This window comes from Symphodus melops, assembly GCF_947650265.1.
Source record: "Symphodus melops genome assembly, chromosome: 10".
Classification (NCBI taxonomy): domain Eukaryota; kingdom Metazoa; phylum Chordata; class Actinopteri; order Labriformes; family Labridae; genus Symphodus; species Symphodus melops.
The window spans coordinates 1,767,863-1,793,570 of NC_136700.1; the positions used below are offsets into that span (position 1 = coordinate 1,767,863).

A 25,708-nucleotide genomic window follows, 5' to 3' on the forward strand; every position below is an offset into this window, starting at 1 on the left:
CCCATTGCAACCAATCCACCACCAATTAAAACGTTCATACACTTAAAGAAACACTGACACACTTTATGTTTTACAGATTTTCTTCCCTTCAACCTGATGTTTAACCGTATGGTCAGTGTCACCCACTTCTGATAACAGCCTATCAGAGAGCAGGAAGGAATGAGCACACACTCTGCGGTTAGTGTGTAACTATATATATGTATATATATATATATATATATATATATATATATATATATATATATATATATAGATGGATTTAAAATAAGAAGACAGGTGTGCATGGTGGACATAATGTTCACAGAATGTATACATAAGAGCTGTGGAGTTACAGCGTCACAGCTGTTTTTATCACACACACACAGACACACACACACACACACACACAGACACACACACACAACACAGGGTAGACGTGTTGTCAACCCTTCGTTCGTGCCTCTGCTGACAAGTTGTAGTCGTGTAATTTCACCAACAAACAGCCAGAACAGAGTCGTAGCAGTTCCTCTAATCTGAGAATAAAAGACCTTCTTTCCATCCACACAGGATCTTTACCTCTTGTTCCATTTGGGGTCACAGGGTGGTGGGGGGGGTGGAGCTGATCCCAGCTGTCATTGGGCGACAGGCGGGTACAAGCGGCTGGCCACCAGCCAATCACAGGGCAGGACAAAAGGTTGTCCTGTCCTTGGATACAAATGACAAAACTATCATTCATATATCTTTTTTGTTTTTGGTAGATGAGATATTTGGCATGACTGATAAACAGGACCATGTCAGAGTGACAGGGCTGCTACACAGGGAGCGTGCCAGAGCTGTTGTTGGAGGTTCAGTGCCTTGCTCAAGGGACCCTCTGCAGTACTCGGGAAGTGACCTAGCACCTGACAAACATCCATCATGTTGGTCCGCACCAGGATCCGACCCAAGTCCCGACAGACGGAGCTCCTGTCACGACAACCAGCTCAACCTTTAGTCGACGTTTTCACCAAATTTGAAAATATTCCCTGAAGATAATTTCTTTGCATCGACCAACAACCCAAAACATGATGCATAAGAATTTTACAGAAATGAAGCAAAACTAGATCATCACTGATTTAAGCTTGCTGATAACAGCCAGGCATGATTTCTGATTAGAGACGGAGCGAGACATGAAAACAAATCTGAAGCAACACAGAACAAATACTCAACTCTCTACTGGCAGCTAAGGATTAAAATCCCAGTTTTTTCATTTGGCACTAAAACAAAATGTCTTTTTTCTCGATGTGGTCGAGGGAAGGAGGCTGAACTGATGAATGGACGGAGGGATGGAAGGAGGGACAGACACACTGTCAGCTGAGTCGATGCAATTCAATCAGGAGGGCTGGTACTGGAGATGGGATGACCTGGTGAAGCGGGACTAAAGATAGAACCCTTCAGTCCTCCCCCCCCCCCTCCTCCCCCCTAACCCCGACCCCTGTCCCCCCCCCCCCTCCTCACCAGTCACACAGGTCGCTCATGTTTCAGAGAGAATTCGCCACTGTCACCGTCAGGGAACACACGATAAATGAGTTACATAATCCAACAACTGCATTTTAAAAAAACCAGTGCTGCTCAGCTGAGACGGTTCAAAACCTGTTTCAGCAACCAGGAATTTAACACATCTGATTAACATCCCAACACATGTAAAAACTACGTAAACATGTTTTAAATTAGTGAATGTGTTTTGTAGAAACTGATTGTTAGTTAGAGTAAATATGTGTAAGTAGAGGGTCTCTATTAGAAGTGCAGACCTCCACCAAGGCCTTGATCCGGAGTCAGATCTGTATTCCTTTTAAAATGGTTTAAAAACAACCAAACAACAGTTTGTGTCCGTTTTAAAACATTTGAGGTGTCCAGGGGTCACATGGGCCACATGTTGAAGAATGATTGGCCAAATGTTTTTGCACATCCATTTAATAAGACATTGGTAGAGGAATGAGTCCATATAGAAACATCGTCGTACACTTGCAATGAATCAACTAGAAATGTTTCACAAACAAAAAAGTGCATGATGTTTCTGTTTCATGTTACAAGAAAGACAGTGTGCAGGATTTGCATGCGATGTTTTTTAAAGCACTTTAAATGTTGACTTGCATCTTTCTTTTTGAGTCCCTAAAGAATAAAGCTCAGAATAATAAAAGCAGATAAAAGTTATTGCAGTGTGCCCGTTGGGTCAGCTCAGTTAAAAAACAGTCTGGACACGTCGTTCAGTAAATCTTACTGGAGAGCCTTCGAGCTCGTGTCACATGTACTGCAGCGGCCCGGGGCTTTTGCTGCATATCAACCGCCACTCTCTCCTTCCAACATTTCATGTGTCTCATTCAATAAAGTCAAAAAATGTCCACACACACACACACACACACATACAGAAAGACGTTTTCAGTGACATCCTCCACCAAACACAAAGCCTCCCATCTCATTGGCCAAACACCTTCGCTCCTTCTCATCTCGCTACGCTGGCTTCACTCCAGCACTTTTCACCGTGTGACAGACTTAACATACATTCGTCGACGGAGTCGTCTTACACATGCCTGCGTCTATTTGTGGGCGCCTCGAACTGTTAACAGGAGTTTTTCCTGCTCTGGATCCGGACGTGTGTGTCTGAAACACCGTTCAGGTCACATCTTGAGGAATCCAAAGAAAGAACAAGCTCCCCGAGATCTGCAAGATCTCTCACACGAGTAACACGAAACATCATGGCGTCATATGGGGAGTTTAGAGGCCATTTTATATTTCAGATGAAGATTAAAACCATGAAATTCAATCTAACATCCTTAAATACAATTCAGGAAAAAGATCCAACTTTGAACTCATCTTCCATCCTCTCGTTTCACATCAAACCAGTTTTCTGTTTTTGTTTCCCAGTCAGAGAAACTCAGCGAGTAAAGTCGATGTTTGATATAGAAATGTGCAACACTGCCAGTTGTTCCTGGCAACGCCCATGTGTGAATGTGTGAATGCTTGTTACCCTCTACAGCTCCCTGTAGAGTGTGTGTGTGTGTGTGTGTGAACCCCTCCAGCCTGAGAGAGATCAGAGGAGCAAAAAAACACAAAATATAGACAACACAAGTGCAGTCTGACTCGATCAGGAATATACTCTCATGTGTATTTAATCTTGTCAAGGCCAGATAAGATCAACTTTTCAAATAACAAAAAAAAAGAAAGAATATCAGCTCCAGAGGACTCAGAGGTCACAGAGGTCACAGAGGTCAGGGTTTAGGGGTCACAACAGGAAAAAAAAACACTAAAAATCCTAAGTGCATGAGCAGCTCTCTAATTGATTTTTGAACCATGTTGATGTGTTTTCTGATGACTGTGAGCCTGAAGTTTCCCCACACAGCTGATTTAAAGACGTTGCTTCTTCTTCTTCTTCTTCTTCTTCTTCTTCTTCTTCTTCTTCTTCTTCTTCTTCTTCTTCTTCTTCTTCTTCTTCTTCTTCTTCTTCTTCTTCTTCTTCTTCTTCTTCTTCTTCTTCTTCTTCTTCTTCTTCTTCTTCATTATACCCCATACCTGGATTGGCGTGTGGACACTGCCATGTTTTCTCCAAACCATAATGTGAACTTTCTGGACAAAATTACGTTTATTCTTTCACCACCTGAGAAAACACATTTTGCAAACATCATAATGCATCCTTTAATTCTCTCATTTCTGACCATGTAAAAAACGTCAAGTTGTGCAGCCATCGCCTCCCTCATCCTGCAGCCTGAAATGCTCTACATCTTCTCTACAGATATTTCCTCAAACTAATTAACTGTGTGTTATTTAATATGTGCAAAGGCCACAGAAGTGCTCCACCAAATGATTAATTTCGCCCCCTGCTCATGAGAATCAGATACCATCATTATAATTGATTCACGCAGAGTCCCGCGTTACATAACTGTCCTTGGTGCCTGCTTCCCCGGGGCAGCTGCACGGTTCTGGGGCTGCGGGGTGCTATGGCTACGTGTGTGTGTGTGTGTGTGTGTGTGTGTGTGAAGGGAGCACTGCTGGATAAAATGACAGTCTAAACTGGGAAACTATCTGTGCCATGGTGGGCGACATGCCCACAAACTAAACTGGTGTGTAGGGTAAGAAGACACACAGCACAACCTTTGAGTCTGTGCGTTCTTGTGCGTGTGATTAACTTCCCAGCTGATATGTGAGGAAGCCTCATCTGACATCTGCATGAACACAATAGTCACCTTAAAGGTTTTTTTTCTGTTTTCATGAACTTCACACAAGAAACTATTTCACTTTGATATTCAGATCATCGCGGTTTTTTAATTATATGTGATTCTCCACGACGTCGGTCTTGTTCCTGTCGTGTTTTGTCGTTACCTGGATCTCATCTTCGTCACGAAGTCTCTGGGCTCCGCCCCACAGTTTGTCACATGACGGTGGGTGTGATTGAATATCTGCCGGTGGTTAGATTACGGAGGTCTATCACATTACCAGTGGGGGGTCATGACGTTGGCACAGAGCTGGACATAAAGTTTTACACTCTGTCCCAAACCTTACTTAGAGCATAACCTTCTGTGAGCTCGGACTAATGACCTTTGCATTGCATAAAGTAACCAAAAACTCATCATGCAGGAAACTGAAACTTTGCACGCACACACACACACACACACACACACACACACACACACACACACACACACACACAATGTACACAAACAAATCCTCACGTTTAATTCAACTTAAAAAAGAAGCGAGAAATTATTTTCCTCCTCTGACTTGCTGAATGTCTCGAGTTCAGGCGGCCCGTCCCTCCATGACTTCCACACAGGGAGCGATGACACATCTTAAACGTACACATGCAGACACTAACACTTCACAAACAGGCAGCTGTGAGGGCTGCAGCACAATGACATCGGCCTAATGTAATCCAACACAGAGTTTTTTATTTTCCTGCATCTGATGAGCAGAACAGAAGTCTGCTCCTCTGCTCAGCGGGGACACTTATGAAACATGAGGGAGAACATGTGCGCTCTGCTTTCCTCCAGCTGAAGAGAATCAGAGGGGAAATCTTTGTACATTTTCAGCATGAAGCTGAAATGACCCTGTCATCCTTCACGCTGAAAGTGATTCACACCATATTCTTTCTACAGTTATCAAAAGGGTTTCTACTGTGTCACCTGAATAATTATGTGTGCTGTGTTTTTTTTCTGCCGTCTTTGCTCAGTGGTGGCTCGGGTGGGGGTTGAATAGTCAGAGAAGAATGAGGATTTTCCCTTTAAGTTGATTTTGTTGTTGCTCATAAAATCAGATTTAAAAAAAAAGTTGCACCAAAAACAAGAAGTGTTGGATTTTATTCCAAAGAATAAAACAACACGTCTTATTATTGAAGATTTGCATGATGGCATTTATTCACTCTGATGTAGCTTGCAGAATTTAATCAGTTTTAAAGTGACTCTCGTTGTATATCTATAAAGGTGAATAATGTCCACCACCTTTCTCTCCTGCAGGTTCAAGCTGCCCTGAGCTGGCAGGAGGTGAGAGGTTGAACTGGATGACTGCAGCTGTTGCCTTGTCTCTCATCTCGAGTGCTGTGTGAAGTTTGTTCTTGCCTTTTAGAAAACTCAGCCGGGCACAGAAGAGGCCCTGTGACCAATCAAGATAGGGGACCCTGGCTGTCGTCAGCCAATCAGGTGAAGGGTCTGGGTATAAATGCTTAAGTCCATCCGCTGGCAAAGTTGGGCAACCCCTAAAGTTGGTGAACAGGATCTGATCCCAGGATCTGTAACCCTTTCTTTTCTCCAAAGCAGGTAAAAAGAAAGAATCATGTTTTTTTTTTCTTTTAGATATCCGTGGAAAAAAAAAAGATTGTGGGGATTTTTTTTTCTTCTTAAAAAGCATGGACCATAAACATTTAAGGGAAACAATTTGACAGATTCCTACCTTTCTGAACTCTGGGATTGAAAAAAAAGTTTTCTCCTCTTGTGTTTTTTTTTCTTGGATTCCTCCAATGATGCTTTGCACTTTTTTTTTCCTGATATGGAAACTACTAAAATCTTTAGTGTAGTGAGACTTAAGGAAAGTTAAGAACGGTGTCACCCAAACAGCTGTGACCATCTGTCAGCTGTTGCTGACTCGAGCAGGACAGGTTTCCAGGGTGTCTCTGAATAGTTTCGGAGCGCTTGATTTAGTCCTGGAACATATGGAGCCATCTGAGAGGCATGCAATGTTGTGACCTTTAAACGTACCAGAGGTCATCAGTCAGCTCAAGCAACAGGTTGAGTTCTGACCTCTGAGAGATGAATCGAGGGATCTTATCGTTTATAGACACAGACTGGTGTAGTTGTGATGTGACTTAAATTCTTGCGTTTGATTTTTTTGGCCTCTCGTCTTCATTCATAGGATAGAAAGAGTGGGGCGGTCACGAGGTCCGAGAGTTTCACTCTTAACTACTTCTGGGACTTTCTCTGCTACCTACAAACTGCACAGTAGCGTTTGCATTAGTCTGAGGCCAAAGATGACGTAAGAGAGAGAGAGAGAGGAGAAATGTTTCATTACTGTGCTGTCGCTTCCTGCAGAGAAGGGAGCTGTGCAGGACTATTAATAACCTGTGCTGTTGGGTGGAGGGGGAGTCAGAACAGCAGGGGGGAGAGCATGAAGACAGCTGCAGGAACGAGAGAGAGAGAGAGAGAGAGAGAGAGAGAGAGAGAGAGAGAGAGAGAACAAAATGAAAAGGTGTCTCTTCTTTACCAGGAGACTCGTAGACAGGACTCTTGAAAAACTTGGAGAAATTCCTGAAAAGAAAAACGGTATTCATCAGATTACTGCGTTGCGGCTCGGGTTGCTTCACCGCAACAAAAAAAACCAAAACATTAAGAACTAAAAATAAATAAAAGTGCAAAAAATTAACTCCAAAAGCTTCTCTTTGTTATTGAAATCCCAGCAAACAAGTTTACAAGAACTGCAGATTCAGAAAAATCACACTCATAATTCTTGTTGTTTTTTTTTAACTTTCAGGCAGAATAAAAATCGCAGCCATGGCAAAGAACTGCCACAATGACCTGAAGATGAAGTTCGCTGTGGACGAGGAGTACCCCGATCTCTCTCTGCACAACAACCACATGGCCAAGGTATAAAACGGCGCTCACACACGTGTTGCCATGGACACTGAGCGGAGATGTTCAGATACTTAAATGTCACAGAAACAGGAAATCACACGAAGATCTCACTGACCAGTATGCTGGCTCTCGTCTGCTGTAGGTGCTGACCAAGGAGATCTACGGCAAGCTGAGGGGAAAGTCCACCCCCAGCGGCTTCACCCTGGATGACGTCATCCAGACTGGTGTTGACAACCCAGGTAAGAAGCAGGAAGTAACCGACACAGAGAGGAACACAGACCAGTACAGATGAAAGATGAAAGTGAGGAGTCATGATCGTGGCGTTCTGTTTGAATCTGGACACGTTAGCGTCCATCTGTCCTGCTAACGGGCGGCTCAAGAGCTTTATCGAATGTTTGGGCTTCATGGTTAGTTTTTCATCGTCTCCTTCCCCTCGTCCCGCAGGTCACCCCTTCATCATGACTGTCGGTTGCGTTGCCGGTGATGAGGAGAGCTACGAGGTCTTCAAGGACCTGCTGGACCCCATCATCTCCGACCGTCACGGTGGATACAAGCCCACCGACAAGCACAAGACCGACCTGAACTTCGAGAACCTGAAGGCAAGAAACGTTGAATGCATTCACTGTTTTGAGAACTCGGCTGGTTACTTATTCAAACACGCCTTGAAACTGACTTTCTAAAGCAACAAGCTGCATAGTATTCAGCTACGAGTCCAGCTCCAGTACAATAATAACCCTCGTTCTGTTCGGCCCGCTCCTCTCAGGGAGGTGACGACCTGGACCCCAACTACGTGCTGTCCAGCCGTGTCCGTACCGGCCGCAGCATCAAGGGATTCACCCTGCCCCCCCACAACAGCCGTGGAGAGCGCAGAGGCATCGAGAAACTGTCCATCGAGGGTGAATATCAAACTCATCACAATAACCCCAACATGTCAATCTTTTACAAAGTTGTATGTGAAGGTGGATGTGACTGACTCCTTTCCTCGCAGCTCTGGCCAACCTGGACGGCGAGCTGAAGGGAAAGTACTACCCACTGTCCGGCATGACCGACGCCGAGCAGGATCAGCTGATCAACGATCACTTCCTGTTTGACAAGCCTGTGTCCCCCCTGCTGACCTGCGCCGGAATGGCCCGTGACTGGCCCGACGGCAGAGGCATCTGGTGAGAGACGAGCACACACGGCGTGTCAATGTTAGGACGCTATCATCAACTGCCAGCTGACACAATCATGCAAACAACCACAAATCTGCAAGATGTTTTCATGCAAACAACTAGTTTCAAAAAGTTGGTGGGGAACCTTTTTTTTTTATATTTGTAAATCTGTTTTTTTTTTCCTTCAGGCACAACGACAACAAGACCTTCCTGGTCTGGGTGAACGAGGAGGATCACCTGCGTGTCATCTCCATGCAAAAGGGAGGCAACATGAAGGAGGTCTTCAGACGCTTCTGCGTCGGCCTGCAGAGGGTAACACGAGAACATTTCACGTCATGTAACACGCTAAAGTATCGATCTCTTCTCATGCCTGCTTTCTTCTCTCCGCTGGTCAGATTGAGGAGATCTTCAAGAAGCACAACCACGGCTTCATGTGGAACGAGCATCTGGGCTACATCCTGACCTGCCCCTCCAACCTGGGAACCGGCCTGCGCGGTGGCGTGCACGTCAAGCTGCCCAAGCTCAGCACACACGCCAAGTTTGAGGAGATCCTGACCAGGCTGCGTCTGCAGAAGCGCGGCACAGGTACTGCCTTCAAATCGTCGCGTACGAGTCGAGTTGCGAAACATATTCAGAGGCCCTAAATCTTCCCCCCCCTCCTTCTCCTCCCTGCAGGCGGCGTGGACACAGCCTCCGTGGGTGGTGTGTTCGACATCTCCAACGCCGACCGTCTGGGCTCCTCCGAGGTGGACCAGGTCCAGCTGGTGGTTGACGGTGTCAAGCTGATGGTCGAGATGGAGAAGAAGCTCGAGAAGGGAGAGGCCATCGACGGCATGATCCCCGCCCAGAAGTAAAAGTGGACAGACAACCAAAGACTGTCTGTGTTTGTTTGTTTTTTTATTTTATAAAAAATGAACGGGTAGCCTTGTTGTAAAGTTATTTTACCGGTCTCGGCCGACTGGCTACTTCCTGATTACTTCTTTCCAACAGGAAGACGCTCCACTTTTCCTCTCTGCTTCTCTCCTACTGACTTCCTGCTCGCCATCTTCTCTTTCCCTGCTTTCACTTTATTTCCTCTTTCTAATTTCCTGTCACTTTAAACATCTCTTCCCACCATCTCTTAACATCCTGGGATCAATCCATGCATAGTCTGATCATGGCTATGTAATGTGCCGAAACTTTATTTTTTTTTTTTGGTTGTAATATATATCTGGACGATTAAAACTCTGCCCCATGTAACAATCAAACCGTGTTCCTCCTGTTTTCTTTCTTTTTTGAAGTTGAATGCGTGGATCTGCTGACAAAAACAAAGAAACATGAAATATGAAAGAGGTTGAAGTCTTTATTTTTGTGTCACACATTATCTTTCTAGGAGACATGCAGGATTGCAGCTCGATCATTTAGGTCATTTTTCAGCCCATAAAGTTAACTTTTGTTGATAACAGCGACGTCTTCAAACACACTTTACAACAGAACTGTTAGCCTTAAAGTGCGGCTCTAACTGTATCTACAGAACAAGTCCAGAGAGAGAGAGAGAGAGAGGCCTGAAGATTAGCCCTAAATCACATCTTCACATGTTGAACAGCGGCTCCCACACCTGCTCCTGTTTTAAAGGTGAATTCTTTACAGCCGTAAAGAGATCTAATCTGCCGTACCATCAAACGTCTCCTTTTACACATCAGTGTTGAGGTTTGCTTCAGAGAGTAATACAAGAACAACAACCTTTAGATTTTGGAGTCTTCAGTGTGAACGCAGCCGTTGGTGGACTCAGGACTAAAAAAAAAAAAAATCGGCTTTCTCAAAGGTCACGTAAAGGTCACATTCTCCTCTAACATGGCATGCGTTGATGAAACAGTGGATGCGTTAACAGTCTGAACTCTTACAGCAGTCCTACATGTCTGAGTGGAGCCCGACAGACGTTCAAAATCACAAGTGTCACAGAGGGAACACGAACCAGAGCAGAACAAACCACAAGTCACGGAGAAAAGGTTTGAAGTTTGAACGTTCGGAGGGTTCTGGAGCGTCGGGTACTGTGGAGCGCGAGTCATGTGAGTAAAAAGGCATTTTTAATTTTAAAGCTGTTTCAGCTTTAAACATGAGTGAGACGTCGACATACATGAAAACTGTACAAAACAAATTACAGATGAATTTGAAAAAGAAAAAAAAAGAAGAAAAAAAAAGTGCCTGTTCAGTTCAAGGCCGGTCTGGCTCGAAGCAGAAAAGTGCTCGATGAATTTAAACAGCAAATCGACATCATGAAGAATAGATCACAGAGGCCTGTCGAGTCTGAATGAATGTGTATTCAAGTCTCTTTAATGCAGTCATGGCAGATTGTGTGTGTCACTAAAACACACACACACACACACACAACAGTATGAGCTGCTCTTTACTGGGACTCGACGCTTTAGACCAACACAGACGGCGTCTTTAGTTTCATGTTGGATCAGGTTTCTGGTTTGCATGAACACATCTGATTATATCAGATAAAAACCAGGACAAGCTGAGGGAAATAAAAACTAGTTACTGTGCTGCCATGATGTGTTTCTAGTTAAAATACAACAATGTGAAGACCTGTTTTGAAACCATGACAGCAAAAACTGAATTCCTGGGCTCCAAACGTTGGCTAATTCTTTGTTTGACTCCTGCACACATATACAAAGGCAACAATGCAATTTTATTTGCACAGCTGAGACACCGTCGCCTCCGCTTCGGCGTCTGTCTGCGTGACACGTCACGTGACTTCTGTACAGTTTTTGAGACGCCACAGGGCGACTTGAGAAAACGTCATTATTTGCCGACCTGTGATTCAGACTGAAGCAGGAAAAAGATGCAGCGCACTCAGTGAAAGCATGCGATATGTGCTGAGCAACAATTTTCATCTTTTTTTTTTTAATTTAGAAAGGAGGGGAAATGTGTGTTGGATTACGTTGCACTGATCGGTTTTAGGGTTTGGGTAATGTTATTGTTATAACGCCGAGGTTCAAGTCAAATCACATCTGTCAGCTGTTAACTAACATATATCTTGTTGTTTATTTTCTTTTTTTGCTCGTCTCCGTTCAGAGAATTGAATCAGTCGGAAGAGGTAACAAACGCCGGACTGAGAAGTACAGAAAGGCCATGATGCTCCTTTAAGTCTGTGACAAGTCTCTGCATTTCTGCATGTCTCCCTCTAGAGGCCTGGGGGTCACACTACGCCCTAAAACTACTGCGGCTTCCAAGAATGACAACAGGTGTCAAACTCCTGCCCATTTAAAAGCATTCAAAGAGAAAATAAATTGGAAAAAATAGTTTCTTTAAATAGCAGCTCTTTAAAAAGGAATGATGACAAATCAAATCGAATAGGAATTACAAAAACGGGAAGAAATCTTCACTCTCCATCACTCTCAACAACAGCATCCTTCTCATCAAACAAAAAAACCAAAATGGTGACTCTGTGGGCTCAAACAGTACGGGAGGATCTAAGCAGGAGATGGAGGTCACTGACAGCTCCAAGGATACGGGTGGTCATAAGTCTGCCGATGTCGGTCTACGTGTCTGCGCATCTGTTGGTCTGGCTGTGATTGGTGGCATCAGGTGAAGAGGGTCTTTGGCGGAGGCGAGGGATCACTAGCCACAACAGACGAGGTGGAGCCCGGGGGAGGAAGAGGAGGAGTCCCTGTTCCTCCTCCTCCTCAGTCCTCAACTTGTCCTGCCTGTCATCAGTTCACCCCGCCTCCTGTCGCCCTCAGAGCTCCAGCTCCTTGGACACTTTGGTGGCAATGTCTCTAAAGGCTAACGGCGCCCCCCACAGGCGCTTGAACCTCACACCACTGCTCTGGCCCAGCCCGCTGGGCAGCTGGCAGACCTCAGCCTCGAAGGCTACGCGAGCGCCGGCTGCTCCGTGGGTGCAGGACAGGAGGAAAGGCCCAGCGAGGTGGACCTGGCATCCGCAGCCCTGAGCCGCCTCACGCAGCGCGAGCACCACCTCGGCCGGGTCACGGGGGCTCCGCACCCTCACATCCCAGCCGCATCGGGGGGTCCGGGGCTCGGCCGCTTTCTGATGCCCAGATAGATGGCGACTGGAAAGGGGGAGGGGGCAAGAGTCATGCAAAGACAGGACGGATGTGGATGGGTTATAATGTGGAAGAAATGGACGGGGCAGAGGTGAAAGGAGGGAGGAGTGGGAGAGGCACAAGATCCGATATGGATGAGCAGATTCAGGGGAGGATTATCGAAGGTGTGGGGCGTGATGAGGGCGAGAGTGGTTGAATGAATGTGATCGTATGAGAGGTTGGGAAAGAGGGAAGAGAAGAAATATTAGAATCATACTTTTTTCATGTTTGACATGACAACAATACTTTCAGGGGTCTCAGAAAGGTGACAAGCTAGTCTAACAACATCACTTTAGTTTAAAGCCGTACAGTGGATGCATTACAGGAAGTGGACACACAAATCAAAACCCACCTTAAGGAAAAGTTCATGAAGGATTTGGGTCAGGATGGGAGTCATACCATTTTTTAATCAACTCTAAAATATGATCTTCAAACTAAATCTACAGAAAATAGAAAGTAAGTGTCTTCTTGTGTCTGTCACACATGTTCCTCTCTCGTAGGGTTTTCTGTATCACATCTGAAGCACACGGCTGCAGGAGAGGGAGGGAGACATGAAGCCTTTCTTCTCTTCTTCACATAGAAAGGTCGGGGGGGGCGGGGGGGGGGTTCTACCCACGGGGGCGATTATAGCTACCACATCACAGCCTGGTGGCTAACGTTAGCCTGCTGCTTTTACCTGCTGCTTTTACCCTGAGACTGACACTGAGACTGAGACTGGGCTGAAGCGGCCGAGGCTGAGAGAAAGTACACATAACCTTTAGTGACAGCATGAAAACACAAAGAGACAATCGAGTAAAAGTTCTAGGAGGTCTAACGTGACACAGACATGCTTTTTATGTTCATAATGACTTTAAGATTTAATCGTAAATAAACGTGAAGCAGCTTGTGGGATCGGATTAAAATCCAGGCTTCCACGTGACGTTTTAGTCATTTTTAAGATTTTAACTTCCAGATAAATGATCATTGTGATCGTGCAGGTACACGTGCAGTGTGTGGTTTGAGATATGCATTCTTGTATGAGCACTTTTCTTTCTTTTTGCATTTCCTCGTGTGATTTTAAAATCCTCCCAAAGGGAACAAGAAGCTTCTACACGAGTCCAGTTTAAAAGGCTCGAGGTCTCTGCTGTAATCCTGTTCTCACGCTGAAGACTGAGAACGACGTTTAGAAATCTGATCCACAAGTTTGGACGTCAACACAGCAGGAGTTCACTAAAGGTCATCGGTGTGAAGAGGATTCATGTCTGTACTCACCTTGTGACCGGAGATCTGCTGATTCTCTCAGGTTCGTCTGTGACCCTCAAGAAGAAGACAAATGCATCTGTTAGGAATCAATCGGCCAACGAGGCTCCCACAACAACACCCCCCCGCCCTCCAGCATGCCTCCACCCACCCACCGCCACCCCGCCTCTGAATGGTTATGGTCAGTGAATCAACATCAACCAATCCAGTGATCACAACACAGAAGGGGACAGCTGGTTCTTAAATCACAGATGAATCATCACCAACTTCACTACACTGGATGGATGTGAGACGACAACAAGACAGGAGGGAAATACAGATGCAGCTCTGAACAGAGTGAAGACACAACGTGCTGCACGAGTACAACGAGCTACATCAACGAGAACCAGACGATTCTTCTTCTTCTTCTGTATGAGCTCGTTATCCATTTACACGGGTTTCAAGATGTGGAAATGTTCATATGGTTAACATGCACAACCAATTCTTCCAAAAAGATCTGAGCGTCCGATATTCATATCATGTGATTGGATCGGAAATAAATGACTCTCTGAGAGTCTGTCAGTTGTGATCCGGGGGATTTCATTGATACGGGTACAAATATTATAAATATCTATTTTTTTACGTTGGTGCTAAAACATCACAGAAGCTCAACACTTGTAAGAAAGGCTTTCTTCTTCTCAAACGTGCACTCACGTTGGCATTGTTTTTGTGGCGCTGGCATGTTAACCCTTCATGTGCCATCACCGCGGCTTAAAGCTGTGTGAAGGGTTCAAGGTCATGTGAAGCAGCTCTGTGAGGTGAAACTTCTCTTAACGAGACTGAACAGCTTGTTTCGCTTCTCGACAGGTAATTAGATGCGTGTCACGGCTTTTTTTTTTTTGACTCTGCAGAAGAAGAATGAGCCTCCTCCCTGCTAATCCAAACAGATACACCTGAGGATTTACTCATGAATGTTGTTCAAACAGAGATCAAGCTGGTACATGGAGAGGAGCTCCTGCCGGATCAAGGACTCAGAAGCAACCTGGGCTCTCTTTAGTTCCTCATAGTTCAACGTGAGTCCGTGCCTGTGCAGCTACATGAAGACCTCGCCCTTCCTGTCTGGGTGATGCACGTCTTACACACTTTCTATCCTTTTTGTTTTGGGGAAAAATAAATGAACTAAAACAGTTTTTCCACAGAGCAGCGTACGACTGTAATCACTGACTTGCTGACTATTTGTGTTTTATGTGGAGCAGCTTGAATACTCTGCGTAGAGGCTGAGAGGCTGAGAGACTGAGAGAGGCTGGAAGTGAGGGAGAGCAGGAGACAGACAGACAGAGCAGCTGGCGGCAGTGTAACAGGACAAGCTGCTCGTATCTTGAGGGACTTGCTGAGAAGAGAAGGATAAATCCTGGTTACGTAACTAATCCTGATTTAAAACGACAGTGACGCTCGCTCGGTCAGTGGGGATGACTGGTGCAGCCTCTGACAACAATCTGCTGCTGGGGAGCGTTCACACTCCTGCTGTGCACTTTAAATGTCACAGGTTTGAAGTTTTAATGATGCAGACTAAACTCTGGCTTCCCAGACGGGAGTCTTTATCTCCTCACAGCGACTCCTTTGTGTTGTTGTCAACATGTCAAAGCTCCTCTTTGATTCCTTCATTATTGTCGACTTCATGTTCAGTGAAGAACTTTACATTAAACCTGATTATAATAAGGTTCACCTGACTCAATCATTAATATGATTTCTCCTTCTCCAAATGTGGGAGGAAGTCTCTTTCCTCAGACGAGTCCAAGGAGTCCTCGTCTTGTTTCAGAAATAAATGGAAAATATCTGATCCCTGCTCCTCAGGTGGGAATTCTTCTGCTTTAACGAAAACTAAATTAAAATGAACATTTATGGGCTCTGAATTGTTCCGATTGAACACGATTCGGCCTGAGCCTCGTTACACTCCGAAGCTTTTAAAAAAAAAATATTTTGGCATTTAAACATTCAGATATAAAAAATGATAAATTGACTTTAATGATTAAAAAAAAAAAAAAAACGATAAAGGAGGAATAATCTTGGAAAACACAAAGCACTGGAAAAAGAAAAGATAACATGAAGAATCATTTCAGTCTTCACAATCACTCAAGCCGCCAACATCTCACTTCTGAATTCTCTTCAATCTTTTAACTCTGGATGAATCTTTGACTAAAAGTTCAACCGGCGCTCTGACACCTGATATTTTAAAACGTGCTGCCATGACGTCTTTGTTCAGTGAAGATTTAAACGAGCGAATAGAAAATTAAACTGTGTCACTGAAAAGAAGAGACGACGGCTTCATAAGCAGAACTCGTCTGAATCTTTCCTGTTGTAGAAAACATCCAAACACCTCCCCTCCTTTCCTGTCTGCGCCCCGCTCACAGAGAGCCCTGCTGATTTGTTAACAGCATGGACAAACATATGGTGTTGATTACATGACTCAGACGAGTACAGTGGAGATGCAATAAACACACACACACACACACACTTTCCTCTGTTTCTTTCCCTACATGAACTTACAGGTAACGCCTCTCTGATGTCTTAAATTCAATCTTTGATCAAACATGAAATCACCAAGTCAAACCCTGACTGTCACAGAAAATCAACACTGGGCTTTTTTTTTGAAGCAGGTAATTGTGCAGCGCCATCTACAGCCTCTAGTGGGAGCTACAGAGCAAGGTCAGCAGAGACATTCAGGCAGGCAGCAGCTGATTACAGATTGAGTCATATAAACAAACAAAGCCGAAAAGAACAGAAATGTTTATTGTCCGCAGGCTCGGGGACTCGAGGCTTCTGGATTTTGGTCGCAGGGTGAAACGGGTTTAAGACTGCGAAAGGTCCCGAGTCAGATTCAAACCTCGAGTCTGTCTGTAAAGACGCTTCATCGTTTGAACCTTCTGACTCTATTCCTCCTTTGTCGGAAACTGGAAGCAGGAAGTTTGAATGTGTGTTTACAGAGTTAGCCTGAAATGCTAAAGCTGAGCGTCAACACGTCAGATAGAAATAATAAATCACTCTTAAAGCTTCTGTACGTATTTGTTTCATTAAGACAGCGTCCCCCTCCTCTGCACACGAGACATTAACGGTGACTGAATACTGCAGAAGAGTTCACGTGAAGGCCTCACGTTGCTCACGCGCACGCCTCCGCGTATTTACAAATACGATTTAAGACCTTTTTTTTTTAAAAGCTTCGGTTTTTGAAAACTATGGAGGCATTAAAATAACAGAACAAATAATTCCAACACGTGCCATCGAAATGACATTTTGAAAACGTATTTAAACTTTAAATTTGAATCTTAAATCAAAGTTTTTATTATATAGAAAAAAAGAGAGAAGGAGCTCCCGTTTACAGGAACATTGAAGACTCAACAGGAAGTATGTACGGTGTCCTTCAACAGGAAGTATGTACGGTGTCCTGCAGCTCAAAACAACGTCCTCATGATCCCAGGTTTATTGAAGCATCTTCTCCCAAAGCTCGAAGCTTTATAAACCAATCTAAAGACTTGTTGGGGCTTCAGTCTTTGAGGAAACTGATCTAAACTTTAACCTTTGACCTTTAGATAACCTGCAGTATTTTATTCACCGTGTTCAATCCGCCATCAGAAGGACTTCTAACACCTCTAAACTAATGACAGTTTTATGAGACTTTGAAAGCTCGATTTATACGAGTCATGTCACAACATCCGGATTTTAGACTTGGATTCTTCTAACGTGTTTAAAACCTGTTTGGAAACCAGGACAGGAAGAAGTCCTTGGCACCCTACATGAGTTGAATCCTGCACGCGGTCTCAGTCCTGCACGGATACAAACTCTGCCAACGTATTTCAGCAATTTGCGTAATGTGCAATACGTCCTGTTGTTTCGCCTTTCTGTTTACATGTGGATGTGTTTGTTTTTTTATATCTTTATTTGTGGAAGCAGCCGAGTCCAGGACTACGTCCCCACAGAGACAATAAAGTGGATCGTACTCGAGTCTTTTCATCTCTCTCTGCAGGTTTTGGTTGAAACTATGACTTGAGGGTTTGAAGTTGTATCGTTGCATCTTTTCAAGAAGAATTAAAAGTATCCCAAATTTAGACAACCTCATTTTATACGCGCCTCGTTTTTTACTGTTGGACGACGGTCCCACAGAGGTCCAGGTTTCACGGGAAGTCTGGAGAACTTGTATTAGTGGAGGAGAGCCCCGACTTTAAACTCACCATGAACACTGCCTGGAGAGTTACTTCACTTCAGACAAACACTGGCATGACTGAACTGTGAGCTGGCAGACATGACAAGTAGAGGGGATGACAGAGCACTGGCAAGCAGGCAGACAGTCAGACAGACAGAAGCAGCCAGAAAACATGGGAAAGGAAGACTTACTAACTGTTTTTGTCCCCTGTGGGAGGGTGCAGCCCGACATGGACTTGTTTGAGCTCTGACGTTTAGAAGGGTCAAGAGTGACCCTAGGAGAAGAGAGAGGAAGAAGAGAAGGAGATGAAGAGAGGATGAGACGAATGGAAAATAAAAGGAAAAAATCAACAGCAGAGTCAGACAAAGCAAGTAAAAAAAAAAAAAAAAGGGAGGGAGGGAGGGGAGGACAAACGTAGAGATGAGAGTTAAAAAAAAAAAAAAAAAAAGCACAGGTAGAGGAGAGGCAGAGAAGAACAAATTCAACTTTATGTTCTGCAGTTCTGGAGGACGGAGGGTCGGAGAAAGGCAGGTGACTGGCGAGGAAAAGCAAAAAAGTTGAAACAAACCGACAGATAAAAGCAACAATAAGCAGCAGAGATAAATCAACAAGGAGGTCTACAGTCGGCCCCCCCTGAGCAGCAGACCTGGGTCCAACAGGTCACCAGTAGGTTTTAGAGTTTGAACTGTGTTCGACCCAGGTTTGGCGTGAAGGAGGACTTAACGTCTGCAGCCTGTAAAGATGTTGTTGTTAGAGGCAGAAGGTTCGTTAGTGCTGGTTAAGGAAGAGACGGTGAGAGGCAGCAAGGTTAGCTCAGTGATCTTCATGTACAGGTTTTTATTTCTGTCCAGTTACAAGCCAAAAAAAAAAACCAAACAAACAAACGTACAGGCAGTCAGCATCAAACACATACAATCCTTCTCTACACTAAAGCTAAACGTTTCCTCTTTAAGGCTAAGTCAAAGTCCTCCTCCCAGCGTCTCCCCTTACCTGCGGGTCAGCTTGGAGGTGAGTTTGCTAAGCAGGTTGCTTGTGGCCCGAGTCCTGGCGTGGGGCAGCGGGCTGGAATCATGAGACAGTGTGGGGGAGGCTGGGGGAGCGTGGGAGGGAGGCCGGCGGTCTCGGATCTGCCCGCCGTGGAACGTGCTCCTCACCGTGGTCCCCCGGGAGAGGCGGGAGGAGGGCGTGGAGGACGTGGAGGACACGCCGGAGGCGCCGCCGATGCTGTGGGTCGAGGGCGAGGCAGGGGGGAGGCGGTGGGATATGGAACTGGAGGAAGGAGGAGAAACGAAGGCTCGTTAGTGGATGCAGATCAGGAGGAGTCCCATGAACACGGCTTCCTGTTTCAAACAGACACAAGAATCTTAAACGAGTGTTTCCGTTAGTGGAAGTGGCGTCATGTCAATAACACGGCTCCCCCCACTGCATATCTGTGATATGTCAGCAACCTGCTGCAGGATACTTTGGCTTCCTCCCCGTCAACAGGAGGAGGCTGAGGCATGTTGTCCATTTGTATATACAGTCCATGACACACATGGTTAATATATCAATATATTTTCTTTCCTTCCTGGAGGCTGAGACTGTCTTTAAATCCACTGGACCTTTCAGATGACTGTACCTCGTCACACCTACACACACGCACACACACACACACACACACACACATCTCATCCCCCTCACTGTCTTGCTGGCTGGTGGCCGAAGGCTGCTTTTCATAACGCTCCAGATAACACCCACACACAGAGCTCAAGTAGGGCATGACCATTAGACGAGCGCAGCCGCTGCAGAGCTAAATCGTTTAACGTCGATGTGAACTGGCTACCTACCGCGGCGCACTGCAGGGGTGCACACCGGGACCGGGGGGGGGGGGGGGGTGACACAGAGAGAACAGCTGAATCACTCTGACATCCTTCAACACACAAGTTAGAAATGTTTCTTCTGATACAGAGCGATGATGACAAATATCACCTGTACAGTTCTCAACTAATAAATAACAGTTTGCTTATCCATTTAAATGACTGTCTTTGTATTGCTTTAGGTGGAAGAGAGAGAGAGAGAGAGAGAGGGGGAGAGAAAGGGAGAGAGGGAGAGAGAGAGGGGGAGAGAGGGAGAGAGAGACAGAGAGAGAGAGAGAGAGAGAGGGGGAGAGAGGGGGAGAGAGACAGAGAGAGAGAGAGAGAGAGAGAGAGAGAGGGGGAGAGAGGGGGAGAGAGGGAGAGAGAGACAGAGAGAGAGAGAGAGAGAGAGAGGGGGAGAGAGGGAGAGAGAGACAGAGAGAGAGAGAGAGAGAGAGAGGGAGAGGTGGAAAACAGGTCAGCTGGAATCAAAGAGAGAAAGTGATTATTGGAGATAGAGGAAGAGAGAGAGGAGATGAAGAAATGATTCCTACTCTGAGAGTGACGAGCAGACAACCATCTGTCACAACAACAGACAATCCACACTGGTACATAAAACACACACACACACACACACTTTAAGCCCTTTATCTCCTCTTGAAGAGACGAGCTGGATGTGAGACTAACACCCGAGGCCAAACAGCCTGAGACACGCTGCACCAGTGGACCCAGTCTCTCTTCAACATGGACTCACCATCAGAAGACATGTTACACATCTCAGCTCTGAGAAGTCCTGGTAAAATAAGAGGAGTCGACCTTTAACCCCCGAGGTCCCTCGGTGGGATTAGACACAAGCTCCATGCTGTCTGGCTGAGGTCACACACACACACACACACACACACACACACACACACACACACACACACACACACACACACACACACACACGCCGCTCTCACCTGTTCTCTTTGCCGTTTTGCAGCAGGGAGTTTCGTTCGGCGTTGGATCGGTCCGTGCACACGTACGTGTTCCTCCGAGTCATGGCACTAGCAGGGATATTATTCTGCGAGGGGGAAAAAAAAAAGGGAGAAACAACAAACTTCCTGTGACTTCACTTCAATCATTGATGACACGTTTCTGTTGTTGATGATCTCAGGGAGAATATTTACTTTGCCTGAAAATGTGGCGTGTATTTTTACACCTGAGCAGGTTCAGATAAAACCAGCTGACCCCCCTTCCCCCCCCTCCGCCCCCCTTCCTTCAGTGTCTGACCTCAGACTGTCTTAGGTTCTGTCGTGTTGAACATTAAAGAGTTAATCTCAGGTTAATCCGGCTGCACTCTTTAACTCTCAACATCCTGGAAGCTCTCCGTCACGCTAACAACCACGAGCTGCACATTGACCCCCCGCTGGGCAAACCTGCACTTTGATGTTCATCTCAAGGTGTTGGACAGTCTTCTCTAAGCTGTGAAGACGGTCTCTGTGATATCTGTGTCAGAGCGGCCGACACGCGCTGTAATCTGGGGGAATGGGATTAGATGTCCTGGGAGGAGTGTGCACACGATGAAGTGGCGAGGTGTGACGGGGTCGGTTACGATGAACACTCACTAAATGTTTCTGTACCGTGGTCGAGTTCGCTTCCTTGCGTCGGTCGGGTATCTCGGCTTTATTGGGGTTGTGAGCCGAGCTGACCATGGGGCTGGATGGCGTCGGGATGCTTCGGGATCCCACGGCATTCGTGCTCGGCTTCCGGATAGACAGCCGCTCCTCCTTAAGCCCCGCCCCTTCCCCCGTACCGCTGGGACTCCGCTTTGGATGTGTGGACCCCGGAACTGCCGGACCGCCTGAGGGACAACAGAGCGAAGACGATTTGTGTAACCACTCGATACGAACACACGGGAAAGAAAGCCGGCACGCCGCCGATCTCAGAGTCTGCGCTCACAGAAGTCGGAGTGTCGTCTCTGGCGGTGGTACGTGGACGCGCTGCGCTGGGTCTTGTGGGCGGAGGAGGAAGAAGTGGCAGCAGACGACGAGGTGGTGTGTTTGCTGGTCCCGTTGGTCATGGTGCTGGGTCGGACTCGAGCTAGACTCAGACTGCTGCCCGTCCGAGACTCGCTGCCCTCCACCTGACGGGAAGAAAAAAAAGGATGTGATGGAAACACTTCCTGATAGCGAGGAAGCTAACAGTACAGTTTTAACCAGTGGGATTAAAATCATCAGAACAAACGTTTTCCCTCCTGAGAGAGACATCGAGAAGGTTCAGAACTTCGACCACGTAAACGCTGAGAGACGATCCGGCTGGATTCACGTCTCAAACTTCACAAACTTGGAGAAGAACTTCTTGAAACATAAATCATAAATCCTTTTGTTTCCTCCCTCCATTCTTAACATAAATGGGTTAGTTAAACAACACGTCTAACCTTTGACCTCACCTCATTTTTGCGTCCCAGCAGCAGGTACGTGGCAGTGACCTCGTTGTACTTCTGATTGACCAGCGAATCTCGGACTTCATCTCTGGTGAATCCCATCCCGACCATGACGTCTGGAGTCGGAGAAACATCGAATGAAAAACCTGTTGATAATTTCACAGGAGCAGTTTAGGTGGAGGTTACTCACCGATGCGGCTGGTGTCGTTTAAGTCCTCCAGCGGCTCCGAGTGGGGCTTCAGCTCCTCGCCGTCATATCCGACGTTCATCCACTTATCTTTCATTATTTGCTGGCGAAGAGAGAAAAGAAGCGTCACGGTGTGAAGAAAGAGGAATCCATTTTGATTCATCCGCGACGTCACCGTCGACGTTTCATGATCAAACAGGTTGCATCGCCGTGGTTACGGTGAAAACCTCTCTCGTGCTTCCTTCTCACCTCCAGCGAGCTTCGCTTGGTCGGGTTCAGGACCAGGAAACGCCGCAGGATTCCCTCACAGTCTGTGGACATGTAGAAGGGCACGCGGTACTTCCCCCTCAAAACACGCTCCCGCAGCTCCTGAACAAAAAAAAAACACACACGTTCATGTTTGGCGAGTTTCACGGACTCGACACACGATCCCGTTTCGTCGTCTCCGTCGCCTCCGGGTCACCTTTAGGTTCTGTCCGTCGAAGGGCAACGACCCGCTGACCAGCGTGTACAAGATGACGCCCAGGCTCCAGATGTCCACCTCTGGACCGTCGTACTTCTTCCCCTGGAACAGCTCCGGGGCTGCGTACGGCGGGGAGCCGCAGAACGTGTCCAGTTTACTGCCCGCCGAGAACTCGTTACTGAAGCCGAAGTCGGCTATTTTGATGTTGGCGTCGGCGTCTAATAGTAAATTCTCTGCCTGCGAGCATCGACACAGAGAGAGAGAGAGAGAGAGGCTGTTAGAAAACAGGTAGACTGGAATCATGCAGCGTTCAGAAGTGAAGCTTCTGGATGAGACAGTAATCCTTCATACGTGTGCGTGTGTATGTGATTTATCAGAGTTTTAATCTTTTTTTTTTTTTATTCTTTTCCTTCCAACACGGAGTCCTCACCTTCAAGTCTCTGTGAACTATGTTCTTCTCGTGACAGTAGTGCACCGCTGAGACGATCTGAGAGGGGAAACAAGAGAGACATCAAACATGGGAACAACTTCCTGTTTGCGCTTCATAAACAACAAGGCAGCTAAACGACCTGCTCACATGACCCCGGACACAAGCAAACTAAACGTGACATCATCAGAGTTCAGCAGGAGAGAGACTACGGGCCAATCAGGCGCCTCGCATAAAGCAGGCTTTGTTTGGGTGATTGGATTGATTCTCTTCTCCAGGTTTCCATCAGGCGGTAAATCTAAACGCAGAGCGTGCAGGTGAGGTCACACGCTTCACACCCACCTGTCTGAACTTGGCTCTGGCCTCCTTCTCCTTCATTCTGCCGTGAGCCACGAGGTAGTCGAACACTTCGCCTGGAGGAGAAACAACAATGATGAAGACGTTGTTTAACAGTCACTCATTTTATTCACCTGCACCTTTGCATCCAGCGTGCGTCAACTCAGAGCGTCTGTTTCCCTCACGGTGCGTTTGTGTGCACGTCGAAAAGTCAGGAAATGTAAAACTCTCTGTCTGGCTTTTATGAGCTCAGACTCAGGTCTGTGTTTAGCCTGCAAACATACACTGCCTTGCTTTAAAGAGCAGCAGTTCAAAGAGTTGTTTAAAGGGTTTAAACTTCATATTAAGGCCTGATAATCGTTTGTGATTTTAAATGACCTTTAAAGTAAATTATACTCCAAACATTCAAAGCTTTAAATGCTCCTGCGTGGAAGCCTCGACACACGTCTGTGAGCGCGAGCGGAGAGAGGAGAGCAGGATGATAGAGGAGGAGGAGAAGAGGAACGATTGATGCATATTCGCGTTAGTGAGGTCACTGCCTCCGCGGACACGGTGACCTCGTGACCTCGGCGTGATGTGTCACTCACCTCCGCTGGCATACTCCATGATCAGGTAAAGAGTCTTCTCCGTCTCAATCACCTCAAACAATTGTACTGCAAAACACAAAGGAGGAGAGGTCAGCACACACACACACACACACACACACGCACACACACACACACACCTGAGGTATAACTCACCTATGTTGGGATGGTTGAGGGTTTTCATGATGCGTACCTCTCGAAACAGCTGAGAAATAATAAAAAAACAAACAAACAAAGAAGCTCAGTGAGATCACTCAACTCTACATACAGCAAATAAAAATAATATATTTATTTATTTTTATGTTTAAGAGACAAACGATGAAAACGATGACGTGAAAGGAGCTTGGCCCTGAATTCAAACTGCTGAGTCAGCATCTAACACGACCAGCTGTTTGTCGTAACGTTACATGTTCCCTCAGCCGATGACATCATCACATCTCAATAATGTGGAGCGAGATAAATGACGAATGTTTCTGTATCATGAACCTCCCAGTTTTCTCTTTGTGCTTCATCTAATTCATCTGTCGTTGTTCATTTGCTTTATTTCCCAGCTGGCTCCCCGCACCCTCGACCCGGGACCACCCAGGGGACGTGTGATAGGTGCCCCCCGCCCCCCCGACACTGTCACCATCCATCACTGAGCTCCAGACTGCTGCCTCATCGTGCCTCCGTCTAATTAAAGTAATGTCTGTGAAGTCGTTTCTTTAAAAGATTACAGAGCGGACGAGCCAGCGCTGGATCACGCTGACGGAGTGACACAAACACCCGCTGGACAAACGGAGAACTGCACCCTGATTTATCCAGAGAACAAAGTAAGAACAGTTTATATGAATGAAAAGCTGCAGAGCACTTTTTTTTAAAAGTCTCTGTAAAGTGTTTACGTGATGCAACGAAGCCCCTCACTCATCAGCTGCTGTTTGGCTATTAGTGACACAGTGAGACATTCGGACCCCAGAGGGGAAACGTCCCTTTACTTGGAAGAGTGTGCGTGACGGGTGAACAAAATGTGTGTGTGTGTGTGTGTGTGTGTGTGAAGGACATACATACAGAAATAGAAAATGAGACAAATGAACAATGCACAGGAAGGGAGGGAAAGACAAGGAGACAATAAGACAGGAGAGGCTCGATGAGACAAAGAGGACGAGCAGCAACAACGAGGAGACTGAAGCAGGAATTCACTTTGTTTTTTTAGTCTCCAGAATCTCACAACAAACTCATTTCAGCTCTTTTTGTTTTTGTTTTTAATACTCGGGTAGAATACTTCACAGTACTCCTCAGATGACACCTGATGATCCCGTGTCAGGATGTGTGCAGCAGTGCAGGGGTGACATGAAGGCAGCGTGTGAGTCACATGTGTTTGCTTTCTCACAGAGTAGTAACGACGGCGTCGCCGTGACGTAACGTCACAGCGGCCCGAGGCCATGTGTGCATGTTTTCACTGATATCACCTGAGACAGATTCCTGGTGTTCAACGAGCCCAGAGGGAACAGGAGCGCACACACACACACACACATGCACGTACATGCACACACACACACACACAGTGACTTGGCAGTGCTGCACACACACACTCAAAGATTTGCAGATTTTTGCATTTTGCAAAACACACGTTGCAACACTCGAACTTTAAAGCACTAAATAAAAAAAACAAAAAAACAACTTGAACATTTCTCGGCGCCGTGACTCATGAACATGAGATGATTGAAAAGTGTTTTTCTGCTGC

At 46.1% G+C, this 25,708-nt stretch overlaps 2 protein-coding genes across 8 annotated transcripts in view; one reads left to right on the forward strand and one right to left on the reverse strand.

The window, feature by feature from the left end:
- Window positions 1-5,610: 5,610 nt before the first annotated feature.
- Window positions 5,611-9,468, forward strand: ckmb (creatine kinase, muscle b). The gene is made up of 9 exons (XM_079354323.1): window positions 5,611-5,762; window positions 6,970-7,082; window positions 7,213-7,309; window positions 7,515-7,669; window positions 7,834-7,966; window positions 8,059-8,230; window positions 8,410-8,533; window positions 8,617-8,806; window positions 8,897-9,468. Exons 2-9 carry the CDS (start codon window positions 6,990-6,992, stop codon window positions 9,073-9,075), a joined length of 1,143 nt encoding a protein of 380 aa, XP_079210449.1. The 5' UTR covers window positions 5,611-5,762; window positions 6,970-6,989; the 3' UTR covers window positions 9,076-9,468.
- A 118-nt stretch (window positions 9,469-9,586) lies between these two features.
- Window positions 9,587-25,708, reverse strand: part of mark4b (MAP/microtubule affinity-regulating kinase 4b) — a 31,306-nt gene continuing 15,184 nt past the window's right edge. The window contains exons 5-19 of one of the 7 annotated variants that reach the window (XM_079354310.1): window positions 24,142-24,190; window positions 23,989-24,054; window positions 23,408-23,478; window positions 23,069-23,125; window positions 22,639-22,875; window positions 22,425-22,544; window positions 22,179-22,278; window positions 21,995-22,104; window positions 21,505-21,688; window positions 21,171-21,406; window positions 20,523-20,626; window positions 18,719-18,997; window positions 17,920-18,002; window positions 13,564-13,600; window positions 9,587-12,279 (exon numbers count right to left, since the gene is read on the reverse strand). In XM_079354310.1, coding sequence (XP_079210436.1) covers window positions 11,946-12,279; window positions 13,564-13,600; window positions 17,920-18,002; window positions 18,719-18,997; window positions 20,523-20,626; window positions 21,171-21,406; window positions 21,505-21,688; window positions 21,995-22,104; window positions 22,179-22,278; window positions 22,425-22,544; window positions 22,639-22,875; window positions 23,069-23,125; window positions 23,408-23,478; window positions 23,989-24,054; window positions 24,142-24,190 — 2,067 coding nt within the window. In that variant the 3' untranslated portion in view covers window positions 9,587-11,945. Of the gene's footprint in view, window positions 12,280-13,352; window positions 13,609-17,919; window positions 18,003-18,718; window positions 18,998-20,522; window positions 20,627-21,170; window positions 21,407-21,504; window positions 21,689-21,994; window positions 22,105-22,178; window positions 22,279-22,424; window positions 22,545-22,638; window positions 22,876-23,068; window positions 23,126-23,407; window positions 23,479-23,988; window positions 24,055-24,141; window positions 24,191-25,708 lie in introns of those variants that run through there. The other 6 variants (XM_079354311.1, XM_079354315.1, XM_079354314.1 and 3 more) reach the window with 6 other exon arrangements.

Coding starts and splice junctions, on each gene's coding strand:
- ckmb (XM_079354323.1), top strand. CDS start 6,990: ATGGCAAAGAACTGCCACAATGACCTGAAGATGAAGTTCGCTGTGGAC. Junction 7,670..7,833: donor TGAACTTCGAGAACCTGAAG/GCAAGAAACGTT, acceptor CGCTCCTCTCAG/GGAGGTGACGACCTGGACCC. Junction 8,534..8,616: donor TCTGCGTCGGCCTGCAGAGG/GTAACACGAGAA, acceptor TCCGCTGGTCAG/ATTGAGGAGATCTTCAAGAA.